Below are 19,720 nucleotides of genomic sequence, written 5' to 3'. Positions count from 1 at the left end.
ATACTAACTAATTTCGGCAATTGCTGTGATTTTATACTACGAGTGACATTCTATTACTACTGATCCAGCATATTCATTGCTCTGTGGAGAATATCTATGGAGATCTGACTGATAATCTTCTGGTGAGCACTGTTCATTTATTATGAGTGCATAAGCCATACACCTAATAGGATACATTGTATTTACATAGTAGCAAATTTACAAACTTAACTTATTATCCATTATTGGCAGCAGTATTGAGAATGTACTACTGATATTAATAACCTTACATTGTATGTGTTTTTGAAATAAATGTTTTTTTTATATATATAGTCAGAGGAAGCCTGTATTTAATTTATCTATGAAGCACCATCACTTAATATATATTTTTCTCACCAATGCAGCATTTTTTTCCCCTTTCTTTACAGTGTTAAGGTGCACATCCACTAAGCAATATTAATGAGGGATTGAACGATAACGATATAGTTATCATTCAATCGCTCATTAATCGTGCACTAAAATGGCGGAAACGACCAGCGATACGCATTCCCGCTGGTTGTTTCCGTCTTCAATCATCGCCCGAACATGCTGGTCAATCTGCCAATAACTACAGATTGGCCATGTTCAGGGATGAGGGAGAGTGCCCACACTGTTCAGTGTAGGCACTGCAGGGGATGGGGAACGATGGTACGATTACGATGTTGTAATCGTACTGTCTTTACCTAGTCGCCTAGTGAATGTGCCCCTTTACTGCTCACAGCACACATATTGATACAATCATCCTAGTGGAATATATATAATGGGTGCAGAGTGTGTGGTGCCCATGGGCCTCTAGGTCAAAGGGGGCCCACACCACACACCTTGCACCAATTACTTTTTACTTGCCTATCTGCGTGGCACATTCAGAAATCCGGCATTAGCTTCGGAGATATGGTGCCAGTGCCATATTTCCAAAGATTATGGGGGAGATGTACTAAGCTCTGGAAAGTGATAAACTACCAGCCACTCAACTCCTAACTGTCATGTTATAATCTGTGTTTGAAAAATGGCAATTAGGATCTGATTGGTTGGTAGTTTATCACTCTCCAATTTATCACTTTCCAGAGCTTAGTACATCTGCCCTTATGCCAGATGTATGCGCATTTGCAGAAGACTTTAGCACTCTACTGGTGCCATTTTTTCCCAGAGGAAGAGGGCCCAAGGAGGTCCGCGTATGGGCACTGAATTATCGCATTAGGAAAACAGCAGTTGCCACATTCTGTAAACAACCTACAGAGAGAGAAAGGAGAGGCCAAAATAACTTTTACTAGAGAGAGTATATGAAAGTGAGGATCAGCACTTTATTTGGGTTTGAATGGCATAGGAGATGACAACGCCTCTGAACACTTACGGGCATATTTCCTAAATATTACTATTTTTACAAAAAAATATGAAAACGGGTGTTTTCACATCTTTTTCACATTATTTTAGTATCACGTAAATGTATTCAAAGGCTTTTGGAGCACTTATCGTAAAAAAACTACTCTAAACCCTTAAATTTGCATTTATTTTAGTCAGCAGATCGCATTTCCACTTACTTGTAATGGGAAACGTGGTCTATTTCAGATTTTACTAAAAGAAATTGTGAAAAAATACTGTAATGGCTGGTGATCAGTGAGCTGCTGCGTGACTCCGGTCAGCTGATTCCTGGGCTCCTGCTCCGTGATCCCGGCCAGCTGCTCTATACTGTAAAATGAGATGCTGGTTCACAACAAGAAGGAACTGACTGGGGTCACTAAGGAGCTCCTGCATTCAGCTGACCGATCATCTTGCAGCTAAGTGTTAGCTAAGAGGGGGAGATCAGGGGGGCGGGATCGCGGCTGGTGGGGTTAGCCGGTGGAACGTGGTCAGGCTCGGTCTCTGGGTATTTTTGCGAAGAATACCCTGAAAAGTGCAGTTAGAGGATTCGCAGGGACAGCGCTTTCTACCAAGCTCTATCCCTACATGCGATATTTGCTAAATTCTTGCAATATATTCAAATATCGCAATGCAAATTAGGCTGAAATTATCACATTCCATGTGGATTGTGTTAAATATGCCTCTTAATTATTTTTTAATATTACTTGCAAAACATATTACTTAAAAAATTTATTTTGATTTGCAATTTCTTTAGTATGAAACATTTTGCTAATAATATGTGTTTCAACGGAAATTTATTTGAGTGCTTCCTAACTACCTGTATACGAAATGCAGTATATGTAAAGGTATGTCCCATTGCTGGTTTTCATTCCAGTATGATGATCCTATTAGCAGAGTTGTTTGTCTCAGCTCTTTATGCCACTGCTTTGCTGACTTACGAGTCTACATTACATGACAATATACTGGTAGGTTAATTGGACCCCAACAAATTAACCCTATTGTGTATGTGTGAGCATATGATAGGGAATATAGATTGTAAGCTCCACTAGGGCTGGGACTGATGTGAATGGCCAAACATGCTCTGTAAAGCGCTGCGGACTATGTGTGCACTATATCAAAAACTGGTAATAATAAAATTTAAATTGATAGCACCAGAACATGGATTTTCTGCACCCTGTACAGACCCGCTCCTTGTGGGAATGATATAACATCATGTGTAGGGCAATTACAGCGCTGGGATTACAGCACCGGGTGGCACTGCAGCAGCGAGGCGCTGTTCCAGGCACCTGGCTAGCAAGATGCAGGGGGTGCAGGTGAGCAGTGGTGTCATCCACAGGGCTCTGCGCGACAGCACTACTCGCACAGCTGGAGCTAATTGTTTCAAAAATACAGAAATAAAATAACAATTTGCCTCTGATATTGTGTAACAACTTGCCCCAAGTGATTTCAGATAACCAAGATGGCCATCGTTTGATTTCCCTGCTTCAATTCATGATTATAACAATGATAATAAATACACTAATAGTCTGTGATTATAACAAAATGAATGATAAATCCTTACCTTTAACAGTCCTGCCAAGGTAAGACTTCAAATCTAGGTGAAAAATATTACTTTGGAACAAGAAAAACAAGTTTGTTTAGGTACCTATTACGTAAATACATCTGCGTTAGTGCCGTTTCGCTGAGCACTGACGGTAAAATGTTCAAACTTGTTCCCAGTTGCATGAACCGCAGCGCGACATTGGTGTGGTTTTAGATTCATTGTAACAACTTGCCTCTGTAACAACTAGCCCGGCCTTCCCCTACCTCTTTGGTTGTACACTATGGACCAACCTTACGTAAACTGGACTCTGTATCCTCTTTTGTCAATAACACTTCAGACCTTAGTTGACTCACATGGCTTTAATGACTTGAACCAATTTTTATTACAACTGAAATGCCTTGTGGCTCCTGAGTCCATGTACGAGCAGTCTCTGTAGTAGTTGTCTGATACATTCAAGGCTATTTTTATTCCCACTTTCACACTTAAGTGATGAGGTGCCACTTGATACATTCGGTCTGCAATTTGAGGCCTTATCTCCCAACTTGTGAATCTTGAAACATATGATCTTAAACGTTTTGTGTCTTAAACTTAAACAGAACAGAATGCTCAGTATTTGTTTCAGTAGGTATGCCCTCTTGAAACTGCTATAACTTAGCATTGAAACTGCAATAAATTAACTTGTACAGCCTCTGTGATTTGCTTCGTAGACCCTGACTCTAATGACTCTACCAAGAAGTAGTACTCCTTTGTGAGATTTTGCAGCAACCCCATAACAACCTCTTCATCATCAATTGTGATGCCAACTGAAATTAACTGCTGAGAGTTGGATAACATCTGTCTATGTACTCATTTATATTTTTACAAGAACTGAGTTTTGTTGCATACAATGTGCTCCTCAGGTTAATTCTTCTCATTAAGCATTTATCTTCATAAGCCATTTGCAGTGCTATCCATATATCATGAGCTGTAACCTTCCCGTGTATAATAGAATAAACGTGATTCCACTGCTAGACCTTGGTTTGTCAACGGGGTTATTAGTGACCTTCCACAGCTTCTCTCGCTCATCTCCTTGGCAAACTTCCATGTAGAGTACTTCTTAGCACCTCTCAGCTTTTCAAAAGACATGCTGCTCCCTGCATTGTACATTTCTATCATACAGATGAATAAGGTTCTGTCCGTACTCAGGGCCTGATTCAGAGCCGGACGCTCTGACAGAGCGCTCGCTCTGAATCAGGGCCGGCCTTCTGGTTTTTTCAAACGGCCTCCTGGCCGCTTGCATAGCTGTGGGTGACCACCCACAGCTATAGCGAGCAGCCAGGAAGATGGTCGCGATGGTCAAAACCATAGCGACCATCGGGCTTACGACGAGACTCTTGTGGTAGGGTCTCGTTGCCGCAAGTCCCAGAGAGATTTAATCTCAAACAGAGCTTTCAGAGATTTCAGCTCAAACAGTTCACATGGGAACACCTCCGTTTGGGCAGCCACTCCCCCGGCATGCCCACCAAAGGGGGCGTGCTGTCACTCAACATCGACAGCATGCCCCCTTTGGTACGAGACCCAGAGCGATGGTTTGCCCGTCGTAATCCGGGTGTCGCGCATGCGCACGACGGAGCCGACTCCGTCATGTGCATGCGCACTGGGCCACCATTGACCCGCTTGCGAGCGCATTGCGCTCGCGAGCGGGTCTGAATCAGGCCCTCAGTCACTCAGATCCTCTTTTTCCGTGTCATCTGCAGCTTTGTTGATCTTGGTATCAGCATGTACCATACCAGGTTATCTGGAATTTTGGCAGCCATATTCCTGTATGGTGACAGCCTTGGTACAGATCCCACTTACGTTAGCCTGGTGATTAGAGAGATGTTTAATCTGGGGATGATGGCGTCCTCTAGTATGTGGTTTCTGGGCCATTACCTAATAGAATAATATGCGGAGTGTCCTGGTACTGATATGTAATGCGAAATTAAATGTGCTGGGGACATTAATTCTTTAGATGTGTTGGTACCCTTTTTCACTTTATTTTAGTAAAAATAATGTTAATAAATAGGGCCCACAGTGTTAAACACTAGTGTAGTTTTTCCACCTGAGAACTGCTTCAGCAGAAAACTACCAGACATTTCAGATCTTTTGGTTAAACTGAATGCCTTCCAGATGATTGTAAAACCGGATGGTAAATTAAGCACTGAATGTTCAAAGCATATTCTTGGCACTGTATATTCCCCTGAATATCACTTTTGTAACATCCAGTTAAAGCTTAGGTATTATGTTCTTTGAAACGGGAATTGTTTTTTTATATAGTTATTTGAACTGTATACACATATCTGAATACAGTTTATTATTATTATTATTATTATTATTATTATTATTATTATTATTATTATTATTATTGGAATAAAAAGGCAACTACTTATATATTTAGATCTGAACCACTTCATTAAAAAAATATTCTTAAGTATGAGTCCCACTTGCTGATTTAAAGGAAAAAGGCAAAGTCTGCAGATAGCATCTCTCAAAGAATGTATTATGTGGCAAGTTTATGCAGGTTCAGTATGTGAATTCTACATAATGACTTCCTTAAAGCTTAGTGCGTTTACATGTGATACACAAATTGTTGTCCATTATCTTGATTGACCCATTCTTATCTATGCGGGAAAAAACCCCATAGTACATGGGGTAGATGTACTAAGCATTGGAGGGAGATAAAGTACCAAACAGTCAGCTCCAAACTGTCATATTACAGGCTTTGTTTGAAAATTGACAGTTAGGAGCTGATTGGTTGGTACTTTATCACTCTCAATGGCTTAGTACATCTCCCCTTATAGAAACAAATGTTATGTTTGTCAACATAACACATGATACGTAATACATAATATACATTTTAATGAATAGAAAATAAAAATAGTTTATATAAATTGTATTTTTGTGCTTTTTTTGTGGCGGATTTTATCTAGGGGCTGCGAGGCTACAGCCCCCCCAGTAAAATCCTCCACTTCAGTGAGCCAGTGCACTCCGTGACTGCACTGGCTACACTGTGACTGGAGTTGGTTTCCTATTGGAAGCGCAACCTGCCAGTCACGCACAGGACAGGCAGCCCCAGTGGTAGACGCTGCTCTGCCTTTTGGGCAGTCCTACAGGGCTTCTCGGTGCTGCATTGGTAGCTGGTCTAGTTTTATGTGCATGCACGGTGCTACCGCCGCTCATGTGCAAGTCCTGGTGCCTGAAATTCATTGTGCAGGCGCCGGGACCAGATGCAGCGGCAGCCCCCCTCATGTAAGAGGGCTGGAGCCGCTGATGGTTGGTAGTACTTCCAGTCAGGTTATTATAATCAGATATACGCCCACATAATGTATTTATTACATGGTGCCACGTTATGTGAAAGGTTTAAACTGATCATTGAAAATAGTCCCAAAATGGAGCAAAGTGTGGTAAATATTGTCTGACGTTTTCTACACAAGTGTCTGAATTTTTTTATTTGAAATTTTGGAAGCCCTATTAATCCTGAATATGCCAATTTTCCATTCATTGTCTCTTATCCATTTCATAATACCATCTTTGTGGAAATCCCATAGACGCTCATGATACCACTTGTCTTAGCATAATTCAGTGGTCTTCGTTTTTATTTGCACCCTAGTAATTACAGTACAACCTTTTTGGCATCTTTGGAACGTCTGAAATAAAAACAAACCTGAATTGTTGAGACTTTATAGTTTGTATGATTTTATGGCATTACATGAAAAATAGGACATACAGGGGCCTATTCATCAACACTAAAATAACGTTTTTAAGGACATTTTCCTTAAATAACGTTATTTTGGTATTCATGAACAGACTTAACAAAGGAGATATCACAGATATCTCCTTGCTAAGTTCCCCTGTGTTAATTTCCACACTCCCCATACATTAGTACGGGGATGTGGAAATTGTGGTATTCATCAAATTCCGAAAATTATCAATTTTTGGAATTTGATGCAGTTACTATTCGCCACTGTGAGGTGGCGAATAGCAGAATCCACTTACCTGTATCAGCGTGTGCAGGTCCCCCGACGAGTCCCTCTGGCGCTCTGCTCCGTCCTCCGGCTCCGGAGGCTTGTCGGACATGTGTGCTCCCCAGCAGAGCACAAGAAAGTTTAGAAAAAGAAAAAAATATATGTATTTTTTTCTAATCTGTCATGTGGTCTGCTGGGAAACCACATGACAGACCAGCAGGACGGAGCCGGAGGCTGCTGCGCGGACAGGTAAGTCGAGGGGGGGGAAGGTGAGCGGAGGGGAGTGGGGGGGATCGGGGGGGTACGAAACTTAAAGCATCTGTAGGCAGTGCTGTGCATGCGCTGGTTTTACAGATGTAACAGCGCATGCGCAGCACTGTTTCCAGATGCGATAAGGTAGTGTAGGCAGGGAAAAGTATCTATTTCCCGAAAAGCTGTCATCGCAAAAATGACAGCTTTTCGGAATAGATACTTATGGAGAGGTGGAATGATGAATTCCACCTATAATTAGCTAGAACTCTATGAGAGTTCTAAAGCTAATTATCTCCAGAGAATTTTAATGTTTAACGAATAGGCCCCACAATGTGGCCATATGTAAAGTCTTTCTATTCCAAAATGTCTGTTAATCTAACTAATAGGTGGAATGCCACCACCTGTAATAAGTATACTATCAAGGCATGGGAAGAAGGATTTAATTAAAATAACTATTTATATATACACAAATAGTGTTAAATAGTGTGTGTGTGTGTGTGTGTGTGTGTGTGTGTGTGTGTGTGTGTGTGTGTGTGTGTGTGTGTGTGTGTGTGTGTGTGTGTGTGTGTGTGTGTGTGTGTGTGTGTAAAGATTATTATTTTATATGGAAAGCATTCTGTGAACATTTTATTTTTTAACTCTAAGGGGTCTATTCAGCAATGATTATTTTACATAAAAAAAATGTGGAAATCATAATTACCGCATTTTTTTATGTAAATCCCCCTATACAGCAATGGGATAATGGAGAAGATAACACAATTATCTTCTCCATTAATTCCCATCTCGCAGAGTACCGCACTGTAGGGATCAGCCATTGATCTATACAGTGCTTTGACGCTTTTGCTATTCAGCTTGGCATAAAGCGTTAAATTACTAAAAATATCCTTACTTTATATAACACCATCTCAGAATGGCGTTATATGAAGAAAATACATTAAATTTTACCAAAACTGCAGGGACAGAGGGAAATTTTCTAATAAGTCCCTGCAGCATCCTGTAACACCGCCCAGTCTCCGTCCCTGTTTTGCAGTGACTGCGGACAGATAAGTCACTCTTGAACCTGTTAAACCTAATTGATTGACATGTATACAGGCTTTATATTAGCCTGTATACATGTATATTTATGTGCTTTTATATTAGATATTATGTATAAATGTTACATAGAATGGCACATAAATATATAACATTTATACATGTTTAATATAAAAGCACATATATACATGTATACAGGCTAATATAAAGCCTGTATACACCTGTCAATCACTTTGGACAGGCTGGAGATGCACTTACCAGTCGGCGGTCACCTCAAAGCAGGGACGGAGACTGTTCGGAAGCGCATGACTGAGCATGTGCAGTAGCAGAACAGAAGGTACTGTTTTTGGAAACATGAATAGCAGCCATAAATATTTATAATTGATAAAAAATCGTGACGATGTTGCCCGATAATATTCTGGACAACATGGTCACTATTGCTGAATAGACCCCTAATTATATTTCTCTGACAGTAGTTCTGTGATAACAGCCACCACTAATGCTGGACTTTCTGTCATGTCTCCAGGTATACCTCGTCAGTGAAATATGACTCTGAGAAGCATTTCATCGACAACATCTACATGCCAGTGGGACTGGGAGTCTCCTCATGCAGCCAAACTGTGATCTGCGTTCCTAACTGTACATGGCGCAGCTACAGAGCTGAAGTTTGCTTTGAGCCCAAGAACAAGGCCCAGAGATTCACAAGCACCACCATTGTTTATCCTAAGCACACAAAAACAGTCTACACCACCACACTGGATTATAACTGCAAGAAATGCATGAGGCGTTTTCTGTCCAGTGTGGAGCTGGAGGCAGCTGAACACATGGCCAATGAGTGCTTTGTGGATGAGTACTGATTGCTTGTATAACTGCTTCTATGGTTTAGAGGACTATAATGAATAATGCAGCCTTTTGTCTCAGAAGACTGCGTGTGGTTTGGTAAACCAGCAAGATCTTAGATTCAATGCAGGCAAGGCTTTTAACTGCAGACTGACTGGTGATGGCACTTTGTACCCACACAACACTGTACCAAGTCAGTAAAGCATTTGCTTTGGATATTTACATGACTGTGAAAGTCTATTCTCTGAACTCCAAAAACCAACGGGTATTTTACAAGGCACTAAAATACTATTTCACATGTCATTTGCACCATACAAAGCACATTGGACACTACACCGAAAATTTGGAAATATTGTTAGACAAGTCCAACGCAATTTTATATTTTAATACGGACAAGAATAGGGTCAGGACTTTTCCAGCTGGTGGCCCGCGTACCGGATGTAGCTTTTCATAATCTCCATTGCCTCTATTGTATGACCAACTTGCATATATCTATCACATGTATGTGGCCCTTCCATGAAAAATATGGACAGTTCATTGTTAAATACTCCTGGTATACATCAAATGCCCCATTAACACCTTTTATAGACATTTACTTCTGTGATGAGATACATTAGTTTATTGGGTAATCATGGCTATTTTGATGCCCATCTGCTTTCTAATGAGAATAAAGCACTTAGATGGTCAACTAAACAATTCTAAAATGTGATAATCAAATATTAAATTCTCTTAATGTCTTTTTATGTATTCTTGATATATACAATTTAGTAAAGATTGTTCTATGCTGCAGCATTATGAATGCAAAAGGCATACACACTAGACGATAAAACTGAATGATAATGATATTGTTCAACGATATATCGTTTATATCATCCAGTGTGTATGCTCTGAACGACCAGCGATGCGCGCTCCCGCGGGTCATTAACGATATCCCCAGTCGGCTGTACGTGCAGTCCAATCGTCGTCCGTCGCTGGCCGGCATTGGTAAGTGTGTATGCAGCTTAAAATAGATGAAAGATAATTAGCAAGTGCAAAAGGAAGTAGAAAGTCAGTAAAGAGTATTTTTGAGAGAAAATAGGACAATGTAAGTGAATGAAGCCAAAGACTAGTATCATTTGGAGACTAGTGGACAGGTATACTGTAGTAAGTAAGCACTTACTCTGAGCTAATCCTAGCAGATATGTTACATGTTGTTCTCAATCAGCCATAACCATTAGGTGACAATGGGTGGTGGCAAAGAACAAATGAAAACGGATCAGGGTTTTAGCAGGGGCTGAGCGTGAGAAATGTATAACGTGTTTTAGCAGGGGCTGAGCGTGAGAAATGTATAACGTGAATATTTTTTTGGGTGAGGGAACCAATATACGGGTTTGTCACCAAATACAGCAAAATTGAGATCTTATTTTTATGGAGGAAAGAGAAAATTAGACAATATATGGACCAAGGGCATAGACATGGATGCTGGGACTATTACAAATTACAAAATGACTTATTGGTCCCAGTTGTAAAATATATAATAACGCTATAGTTCCTAAAGGCTTCTAGTTCTCATTAGCAATGCAAAAACTTCAGTGCTCCGCTTAGTGTTCTGGAGGGGCACGCCGATATTGATGACGGTACTTTCACAAGCCGAGGGATAGGGGAGGTGCAGCTGCTTAGATGCCTGTAACTCTGCATACAGGCGAAGATTCACATTTATTTCTATGCACATAATGTGTATTGCCACATTACTCTGACCACACATAAGAGATGGATGTGGTTCAGCAATGATAGAGGTATCTAGTTTTTTCATCTCTGAAAATACCACAACTTTCTCAATGCTGTATCTCAAATTTAGCACTTTCTTGTTATTGTTATTCATTATAACTGGTCTATTTTTCCTAGAATTGTAGTTAATATACAGTATGACATATGTAAGTACTATATATAGAGAATTTTGAAGCAGGTGTAGTCTCTTAATATACTGAAGCTACTATAGTTAGATGGAATACATACGGTTTACCGGCGGTCCGGATGCCGGCAGTCATAAGACCGAGAGCGGAATCCCGATGTTCAGATTCCCTCTCCATCCCCCTAACCCTAACCCCCCCCCCGGCGGTGCGTAAACCTAATCCCCCCCCCTCACCCCCAGAGGGCCGAAAACCTGACCCCCTATCCCTGGCCTAACCATAACTATAACCTGCATACTTACCGTCGGTATGCTGGGATCTGTATCTTGATCTCTTCAGGATGGCAGTGTTGGCATTCGGACGGGTGTCGTGATTGCAGCATGGGTATACTGACGTCCGGCATCCCGTCCGCCGGCATCCTGACTGCATCCTAGTTAGACACAGTCATCAAAATATAAAAACCAATAACGTAAACAAATACCCCTGTGATTCAGTGGCGTCACTAGGGGCGGTGCGGACCACACCGGGTGTCACCTTCCGAGGGAGTGACACCAAAATGCTGTCTCCTCAATGACCTGGAGGCGGGCGCTGCAATGTGATGTTATTGTGCAGCGCCCATCTCTCAGACCTGGTATTTGTAGAGAGCCGGCAGTGCGGGGAGAGTCTCTGGGGCAGCACGACATCTCCCGGACTCTGTAGCTGAGGAGCTGACAGTGCGGGGAGAGTCTCTGGGGCAGCCCGGCATCTCCACGAGGGCACATCCCCTTTTCTGGCGCATGCAAAGGGACTACTTAGCACACTGGGGGGCCTGTTCATCATACCTAAAATATCGAGGGAGGTAATTAGGTTTAGAACTCGCATGGAGCTACCTAATTATCGGAGGAATTCATCATTCCTCCTCCCTATAACTATCTATTCCGAAAAGCTGTCATTTTTGCGATGACAGCTTTTCGGGAAATAGATAGTTTTCCCTGCCTGCTCTAACTTACCGCAGCTGGAATCTGTGCTGCGCATGAGCTGTTACATTCGTAAACCCAGCGCATGCGCAGCACTACTTACAGCTGCGATAAGTTTGTGTGCGCCCCCCCAACCCCATCTCCCCCCTCCACTCACCCCCCCCGTCGCGCACTTACCTGCCCGCCGCAGCCCCTCCGGCTCCGTCCTGCTGGTCTGTCATGTGGTCTCCCAGCAGCACACAGTGCAGTTTAGAAAAAAAAAAAAATTTTTTTTTTCTAAACTTTATTTTGTTCTGCTGGTAGAACACAATGTCAGCATTGCAGATAGAGCCAGATAACGCACCAGAGCACCGGAGGAAGACTCCGGGGGACCTGCACAGCTGGAAGCAGGTAAGTCTGTCCTGCTATTCGCCACCTCACAGTGGCATATGGTAACTCCATCAAATTCCGAAAATACATAATTTTCGGAATTTGATGAATACCATAATTTCCATATCCCCATACTAATGTATGGGGAGTGTGGAAATTAACGCAGGGGGACTTAGCACAGGAGATATCAGTGATATCTCCTGTGCTAAGTGGCTTCATGAATACTAAAATAACATTATTTAAGGAAAATGTCCTTAAAAACGTTATTTTAGTGTTGATGAATAGGCCCCTGGGTGTCACCAACCCCAGTGATGCCACTGCTGTGATTGTCATTCTAATAAATATAATGCAAATATAATGTGAGTAAAAAGGCATTTAAATTCAGTCACACATCATACATATCCAACTTCATTATACAATTAACTAATCACAAATAACTCAAATGTACAAAGAGCAGCCTAGGAAAAAATATATAGAATTGTCACCACACTTCTATAATAAACAGAGATAGTAAAATAATATGGAGTTCCTTTCCACTGGTGCACCGAGATGTTGTGAATCATACACCCACACGTCCCGATAGTCCAATCACATAGATCAAAGTTCCTTTTCTCCAAGTCAATAGTGGATTTCTCTGTAACAATGGGCTTGATTCAGAGATGGACGCTATTGCACAGCTGCTGCGACGTACGCAGCAGCTGTTGAGTAATGTGCTAATGCAGCAGGAGGCTTCTTGTGTAAATAGATGTCTCCTGCCGGCTTCTCTGATCCACTGCTGCGTCTGAAGCAGCAGCATCGGGTATTCTGCATGACCATCGGCAATCTGAGTAACCCTCACGTTACTGAGAATGGCTGTATTTTCACGCTGCCGGGGCCAGCGAAGCTGTGTCAGAGGATGAAGACACTGGCCTCGGCACACTTCAAAACAGGACTGGCGCTGCGTGATTTAGAGAACGCTGGTCATTGCCGCCCAATCCACGCCCCCAGATGGCCACAGTATGTCAATCACGCTGTGGCTTGTAGACCCTGCATGCGATCTTACAGAGCAAGATCTGCACATGCGCATTGCAACACTAATGGAGATGTACGTAAACCATCAGATTTGCGTATATCTCTAAATCAGGCCCATTGTCCACTTTTCCATTTTCTTTTTTGATTTTAATATAAATTGATTATCCCATATGCAGTGGCGTCACGGGTGGGTGTCACCCAATGCGCCTACTCACCCTGACACCTCTATCTGTGTATGCTTATGTGCTTGCAGAAGAGGATGTGTCCTCACACCCATGAAGCCGCACTTTGTATGACATATTGGGGCATGACTGCACATCACACCCCCAATCTCATCACGCTAGGGGCTTGCCCAGTGCTCTGGGAGCTGCCGGCCATCCCCCAGACTCCAGTTAGTGTGTATGATGTGCCCATCTACAGTATCACCACTGCTTGGTGACACCATTCAAGGTGGTGACACCAAAATAGCAGAGCAGCTCTGCTATTTTGGTGTCACCCATTTGGTTGGTGTCACCTGGTGCGGCCCACACCTCCCTAGTGACACCACTGCCCATATTGCATGAGGTTAAATAAAAGAGAAAAGGATAAGGTGTAGAACGTTCAAATGTCAAAATGTTCAAAATGTCTTAGTAACCCATGTGAACATACAGGGGACATTGTGAAAAAGTAGAGACCCTTTACCAAGTGAGCTAGTACTGTATTTCCTTCTGAAAAGGGACGTGCACCATTCAAAGGGCAAAATTTACAAAGCAGCGGGTTCTAAATCTCTGCTGTTTTGCATAGTGCTGCAGATTTCTAAGCCGTTCACATCAGGATTCCAGAATTATTGTTCTGTCGCATGTGTTCAATCTAGTTCTCTGGCTTTCGTTTATAGGCTGGTCTCTATGGAGACTTGCTACGCTTCTATCAACTGGATATGGGGGCTGATTCATAGGTGGAAAAAAACGCAGCTGCATCTATTGGCGGTCGCCTGTCTGTGCAAATGCAGCTACAACGCCTTGCCCTAGTGTACATCCATGCGACCGAATGTACTATGACAAAGATAGCCATTGTCAGGGTCCGTAGGCGCTGTAATACCGATTGGTGAGTATTTAGACTCACCATCTGTTGCATCATTAAAACCTGCACCTGCCCTATGGTGGGTGCAGTTTCTCTGTCTGAGTATGGCTACCTATGTAAGCAGTTGGGCGTATGTGCATGCAAACACTTTCACTGACACACCCGTGACATTCCCATAATGCGCATAAGATGGAGCGACCATCTCCATGCATGCGCTAAGCCACCTCCCAGTAACCACCCAGGACTTTTCCAAGACATTTCCAAGACATTTCTGATATTGTCCGTCACGATCGCAACAGCGCCTTTGAATCGCCCCCAAACTGTCACATGACCTAATCTATGAGCAGTGTTCTAGCACTCATTGTAGGTTCTTACTTTGCATTCACATAAAACACTGTCACGATGGCAGTTTTTATGTGGATTAAAGGCCTGATTCCCTACCGATCACAACTGCGTTTATGCACGCAGTCAGCTGATGTTGCATTCTGCGCTGCGTATGCATCTCAATGCATGCGCACAAACACTCCACTGTGATCGGGACAGTGATCTCAGTGACTGCAGACCCATCACAGAGTGATTGACAGGAAGTACCATTTGGAGGTGGTGACGGGGGGGGGGCCTTATGTTAGGCTGCGACGGCATTGCAATCATTAGCATATTTTCGCAGTGAGACTGCGTGTGATTAAAGAGCTGCGATCGCAATAGCGATCCTTACTGAATCAGGCCCTAAGTCTCCAGCGTATTTGCTAACAGGACAAATAGACATTCCTTTAGTCCTTTCTGAAAGTACAAGCCCATGTTTTATTTCCTGTGTACATGTGTAAAAATGTGTAACAAAGCATAATGCCATTTGTGTCTCAGTAGTAGGCAACTAAATGAGAAATCCAGAATTATATTTTAAACAGATTTGTACTTATTCTCTCTGTCTTTTCTTTTCCCAATGAGCACGTTTGCGTCTGATACAGTGTTTATTCAAGAAGACCCAGAGGACAAATGAACAGTGTGATTCTGTGGAGGCTGCCTAACTGTTTTTGCAGCAGGTATGTCAGGATTTACAGAGACAAACAGAAGAGAGGCATCATTTTGAGCCACAGGAAAGACAACATTGTTAGATATAATATCTATCGGTCTGTTTTTAATAAACAGCTATTTATATGTTATTCATGTTGGACTTCTTGTGTTGTGTTTTGAAAAACATTACTACTGTGTGGGCAATTTGATATTCTAATAATCCACCTAAAGCTGTATCGGTGATGTCCAGCATCCTGGGAAAGTTTTTGGACACACTTGTTAGAAGACAGGATGTAATAAAAAGTATGACCTGATAAAAAGCTTTGTGTTCTTCTATACATAAACTCAACAATAATAAGTTAGTTGTCTAAACGCTGTTACATATGTATTATGCACTTTGTGTGCAACAAAATTTGTCAAACGAAGACGGGGAAATTGGCATGTGCAGGACTCCATGAAGTTCTATTAATGGAATCCGCCGCATTAAAAGTGTGCTTAAAAAGTTTACATTTGTTTGTTTTTCATGTTTTTTGATGTTCTGTTCATGGCATAGTTTATTGAATTGTATCCCATGCAACACATAGAAAATGTACTTCCCTTCAAATGCACAGTTCAAACATGGGGCACACAGGATTTGCAACTTTCTGCAGAAATCCACACAGACTAAGCGGTCTATGTACTAAGGGCCTGATTCAGAGCCGCTCGTAAGCGGCAGTACGCTCGTTCCGAGCGATGTTCGCACATCTGCGCATGCGTACGGTTTGTAATACGCATGCGCGAACCAGTCAGTGCGGCCGAAAAACGTTTGTTCGCTATATAGCGAATGCCTGCTACTTTGAGTGACAGGATGAGGCGTATGTGGGTGGTAACAGGGGAAGGAGCTTGAAAACGGGGAGTGGAATTAAGAACGCAGGCGTGCTTAAAGGCCAAAATGGGCGTTTTATGGGTGTGCATAATTAAAACAGCAGCGTCATTGACCACATCACCTGGTTGTTTTATAGTCAGAACTGCTCGCAATATAGTGGTAGGAAAAAACAACCACAAGAATAGCGAGCAGTTCATACGCTGATCGATGTACTCGATTAATCTAATAAATAGCGGACATGACGTATGGTGCAAGCGGCCAGGGGGCGTTTTTTCAAAATTACGACCGCATGTTTTGTTCGCTCGTTCAGACATAGAGATGTGAACAGACCGCAAAGAGCAAACGGTTCATTTGAATAGCCACCCCTTTTTTTGGAACGAACGACTGCAAATAGCGACCGACTCTGAATCAGGCCCTAAGCCTTGGAGAGAGGCTGTGTAGAGAGATACCAACCAACCAATAAATAAACCAATCGATAAAGTGTAGATGTACCAACCAATAGTGTAGATTAATACTCTTGTATGAATTGGAATACAACAACTCAAGTTATTTCTAACGTAAATGGGGTCAGTTCATATGTGTTCATCAAGATCAGGAGTCTCCCTCTATGGTCATTGACTAGCTTAATAAGTCCACTGGACAAAAAGCTCACAAGGTTCACGCTAAGGCCTCTTCTGCTGGACATCAGGTAAAACACTTCCCACTTCAGGATACTCCTGTGCCTTTTTCTTGTCTACTTCTCTTTATTCTACTCATTATAGACTCTACCCTGAACAAGTTACAGATTCTTTCTCACCTCTTTGACACCATCCTCTATGCTGTGCTCAACATTCCCACTAGGATCTCTTCATTACCCGCTTTCTCCTCATTGCATCCCACTTCCCTCCAAGTTCTGGCCATTGTTGTCAGGTTGTGTTAAAAGGGGTAATCTAGCCCCAACAACACGACCCCTTGGAAGGTGGATGCCTTTTAAGTACCGTGGACATTTGTGTGTCACTTATATTTAGGACATTTGTTGAAAAGTAAGAGTCCTGTACACCTATTTGACCATGTGGTTTTGTCCTGTATCCTGACTAGAGCCCCCGTCACAGCACTAAAGCATGATGTTGCCACCGCCATGCCTCACAGTAGCTATGGAGTTCTTTGGGTGAGGAGCTGTGTTGTCTTTGAGCCAAGCATAGATTTCTAACTAAAGGCCAAAATGTTTAACCTTTCTCTCATTGTACATGTACGGCCTTTGAAATTATTGTATACACCTTTCTTGATAGTACCTTTCAACATTATTTTTAATGTAATTGGCTAACTTTTTTGTTAGCCAATTACAGAGTAATTGTAGTTTTTTATTTTATTTGTATTTTGTTCTGATTGTTGTGATTTATCATAATTTCAATAAGGGTAGTTAGATTGTATATGTCCAGTATAGATGCTAGAGGTTGGGTACGGGATTCCGGCGGTCAGAATTCATACGCCGGCATCCTGACAGAGTTAGGATACTGACACCGTGTATGGTTGGTAAGAATCCTACCCCTAAACCTAACATCTCCCCCTTGCAGCCTAAACCTAACCCTCTTCCCCTAGTGCTTAACCTTCCTACCCGCAGAGCCTAACCTTCCCCCTAAACACCATCGGGATGGCCGTGGCTGGGATTCAACTTGGTGACAGGATTTCGGTACCGGCATTCTGAGCACCGCCAATATTTAAACTACTGAGTATGTCGCAACAGCCCACAGATATACATACCTACCAACATTCTAATACTCTGCTGTGGGACTCCTCGCACGCGCTAGGCCACATGGCATTTTAGGAGTGTGGCCACGTGGCATGCCCATTTTGCAGGGTTTGATCCCAGTACTCCACAGCCTTCCCTAGCACTAAATGGATGCCATGCGCATGCGAGCAGCAGCCATTCACCGCTGGTAACAGTGCCCCCCACCTCCTGCAGGATACTGCGCCCCCTGGGGGTGGGATAATGGGACAGTGCCCGGAAAGCAGGACTGTCCTGCCAAAATCATGACGGTTGGTATGGAAATATGTGAAATACATTTCCATTGTGGACAATTATAATATAGTGCAAAGGTATGAAATCTTCATGGCCTGCCAGGAGTATTAAGGATGACAATAAATAAATTGTGACTTCAAAAAGTGTCAGTCAAGTCTGTGGAGAAACAAGTGTAAAGAGGACAGGTTTGAAGAACCTGGTAACAAGACAAGATGGGATAAGAACAAAGTGGTCAGAGGGCCCTGCTCCCTTACATTCTATAGACTTCTATAGGAACACAAAACTTTAGCACATCAGGTTATGTGAAACAGACTACAAAATTGGTTGAGCCAGACTGCAATAGAAAGTGTGCAGTTGGGCTAAAAGATCCAGTCACACAGGACAATTCATTTGGGGGTAGTAAGTTGAGAGTGTACATTTTGCATAAACTGAGTAGATGAGTTGTCATTGGGTAGAATTTTGAGGGAGGTTAATAGACATTTCATAAGCTTGTTTTCAAGGAAACTCTTTAAGATTTGGAGGCTGGGAGAAAGTACAAATATGACATTTTAAGTGAGTGGTTTCAGTGAGAAAAAAATTATTTTAATGGGGAATGTCAGAAGGTGAAAGTGGTATATATTTTTCAGAGAGTGGAAAGGTCAAGTTGGGAATATTTTGAGACAAGGGAAGATAGGTATTTTGGCAGTTTTGTAAATGGCTTTGAGGCATGTTTATTAATATTTGTGGTGCCACAAGATTAGTTATCACTGCAGTTTGCAGCAATTAATCTTTATTCACCTAAATGTAGCATTTTTTAATCCCCAGGACGGGGTCTATGTTCAAGCAGCCAGCGCCGGGGAGGGATCTTTCAGCGATAAGAGTAGCCCATAGGCATTTTCAGATGGTGGTAGCGCCGGAAGCCAAGCTATGGAATGCTTCGCATTGGTAAATCTGACAAATAAGCAACCCCCAATGAGGGTTACTTTTGTGGTCGGAAATGCAGAGACTGCAGCAGATATTGTAGATATCTGCCGTGGCCCAGCCTTCTTAAATCCTGGAGATCCTTAATATTCGTGGCTACCCTCAAAAATGTGTTTTAGGGGACATATCCCGCCAATATTTTTTAATAAACATGCTACATTGTATGGTAGTAGAAGTATCATACTTTCCTACTCTCCCAAAATGTATGTAAGACTCCTGAATTTTAGTGAGATCTCTCGCATCCCAGGGAAGTGGCGGTCTGGATGCTTTATGATGCAATTCACGTTGGATCTCATTGTGGCCAACACCTTCTCTCTATATTGCTAAGAATAATGGTATTGTATATCGGCACAGGTCACAGAGAAATGAATCTGCGCTACACCCCCCTTCCCCTCCCGGACAGTCACTCCCAGGATCATTCCAGAGCCTACATTTTTTATGTGGCCAAGTATGAAAGTATTTTATTTTGTTTTCTGTACAGTACATGCAACCAGGTTGGAAAATTCCTGGTACAGGAAGACCAATAAGAAGGAAATTACAATAGTAAATGTGGGAGATAATAAGATCATCTGTT

The 19,720-nt window shown here is 42.3% G+C and overlaps 1 protein-coding gene across 1 annotated transcript in view; it reads left to right on the top strand.

Moving 5' to 3' along the window:
- Positions 1 to 15,829, top strand: part of RFLNB (refilin B) — a 53,769-nt gene extending 37,940 nt beyond the window's left edge. The window contains exon 3 of the mRNA XM_088449554.1: positions 8,714 to 15,829. Within this exon, the coding sequence (XP_088305680.1) occupies positions 8,714 to 9,044 (331 nt within the window). The 3' untranslated portion in view covers positions 9,045 to 15,829. The remainder of the gene's footprint in view (positions 1 to 8,713) is intronic.
- The last annotated feature ends 3,891 nt before the right edge of the window (positions 15,830 to 19,720 follow it).

The sequence above is a fragment of the Taudactylus pleione genome, unplaced genomic scaffold (assembly GCF_031769625.1).
Source record: "Taudactylus pleione unplaced genomic scaffold, aTauple2 ptg000487l, whole genome shotgun sequence".
Lineage (NCBI taxonomy): Eukaryota > Metazoa > Chordata > Amphibia > Anura > Myobatrachidae > Taudactylus > Taudactylus pleione.
The sequence above is the reverse complement of the archived record's forward strand: the minus strand, read 5'-3'. Positions and strand labels throughout refer to the sequence as shown.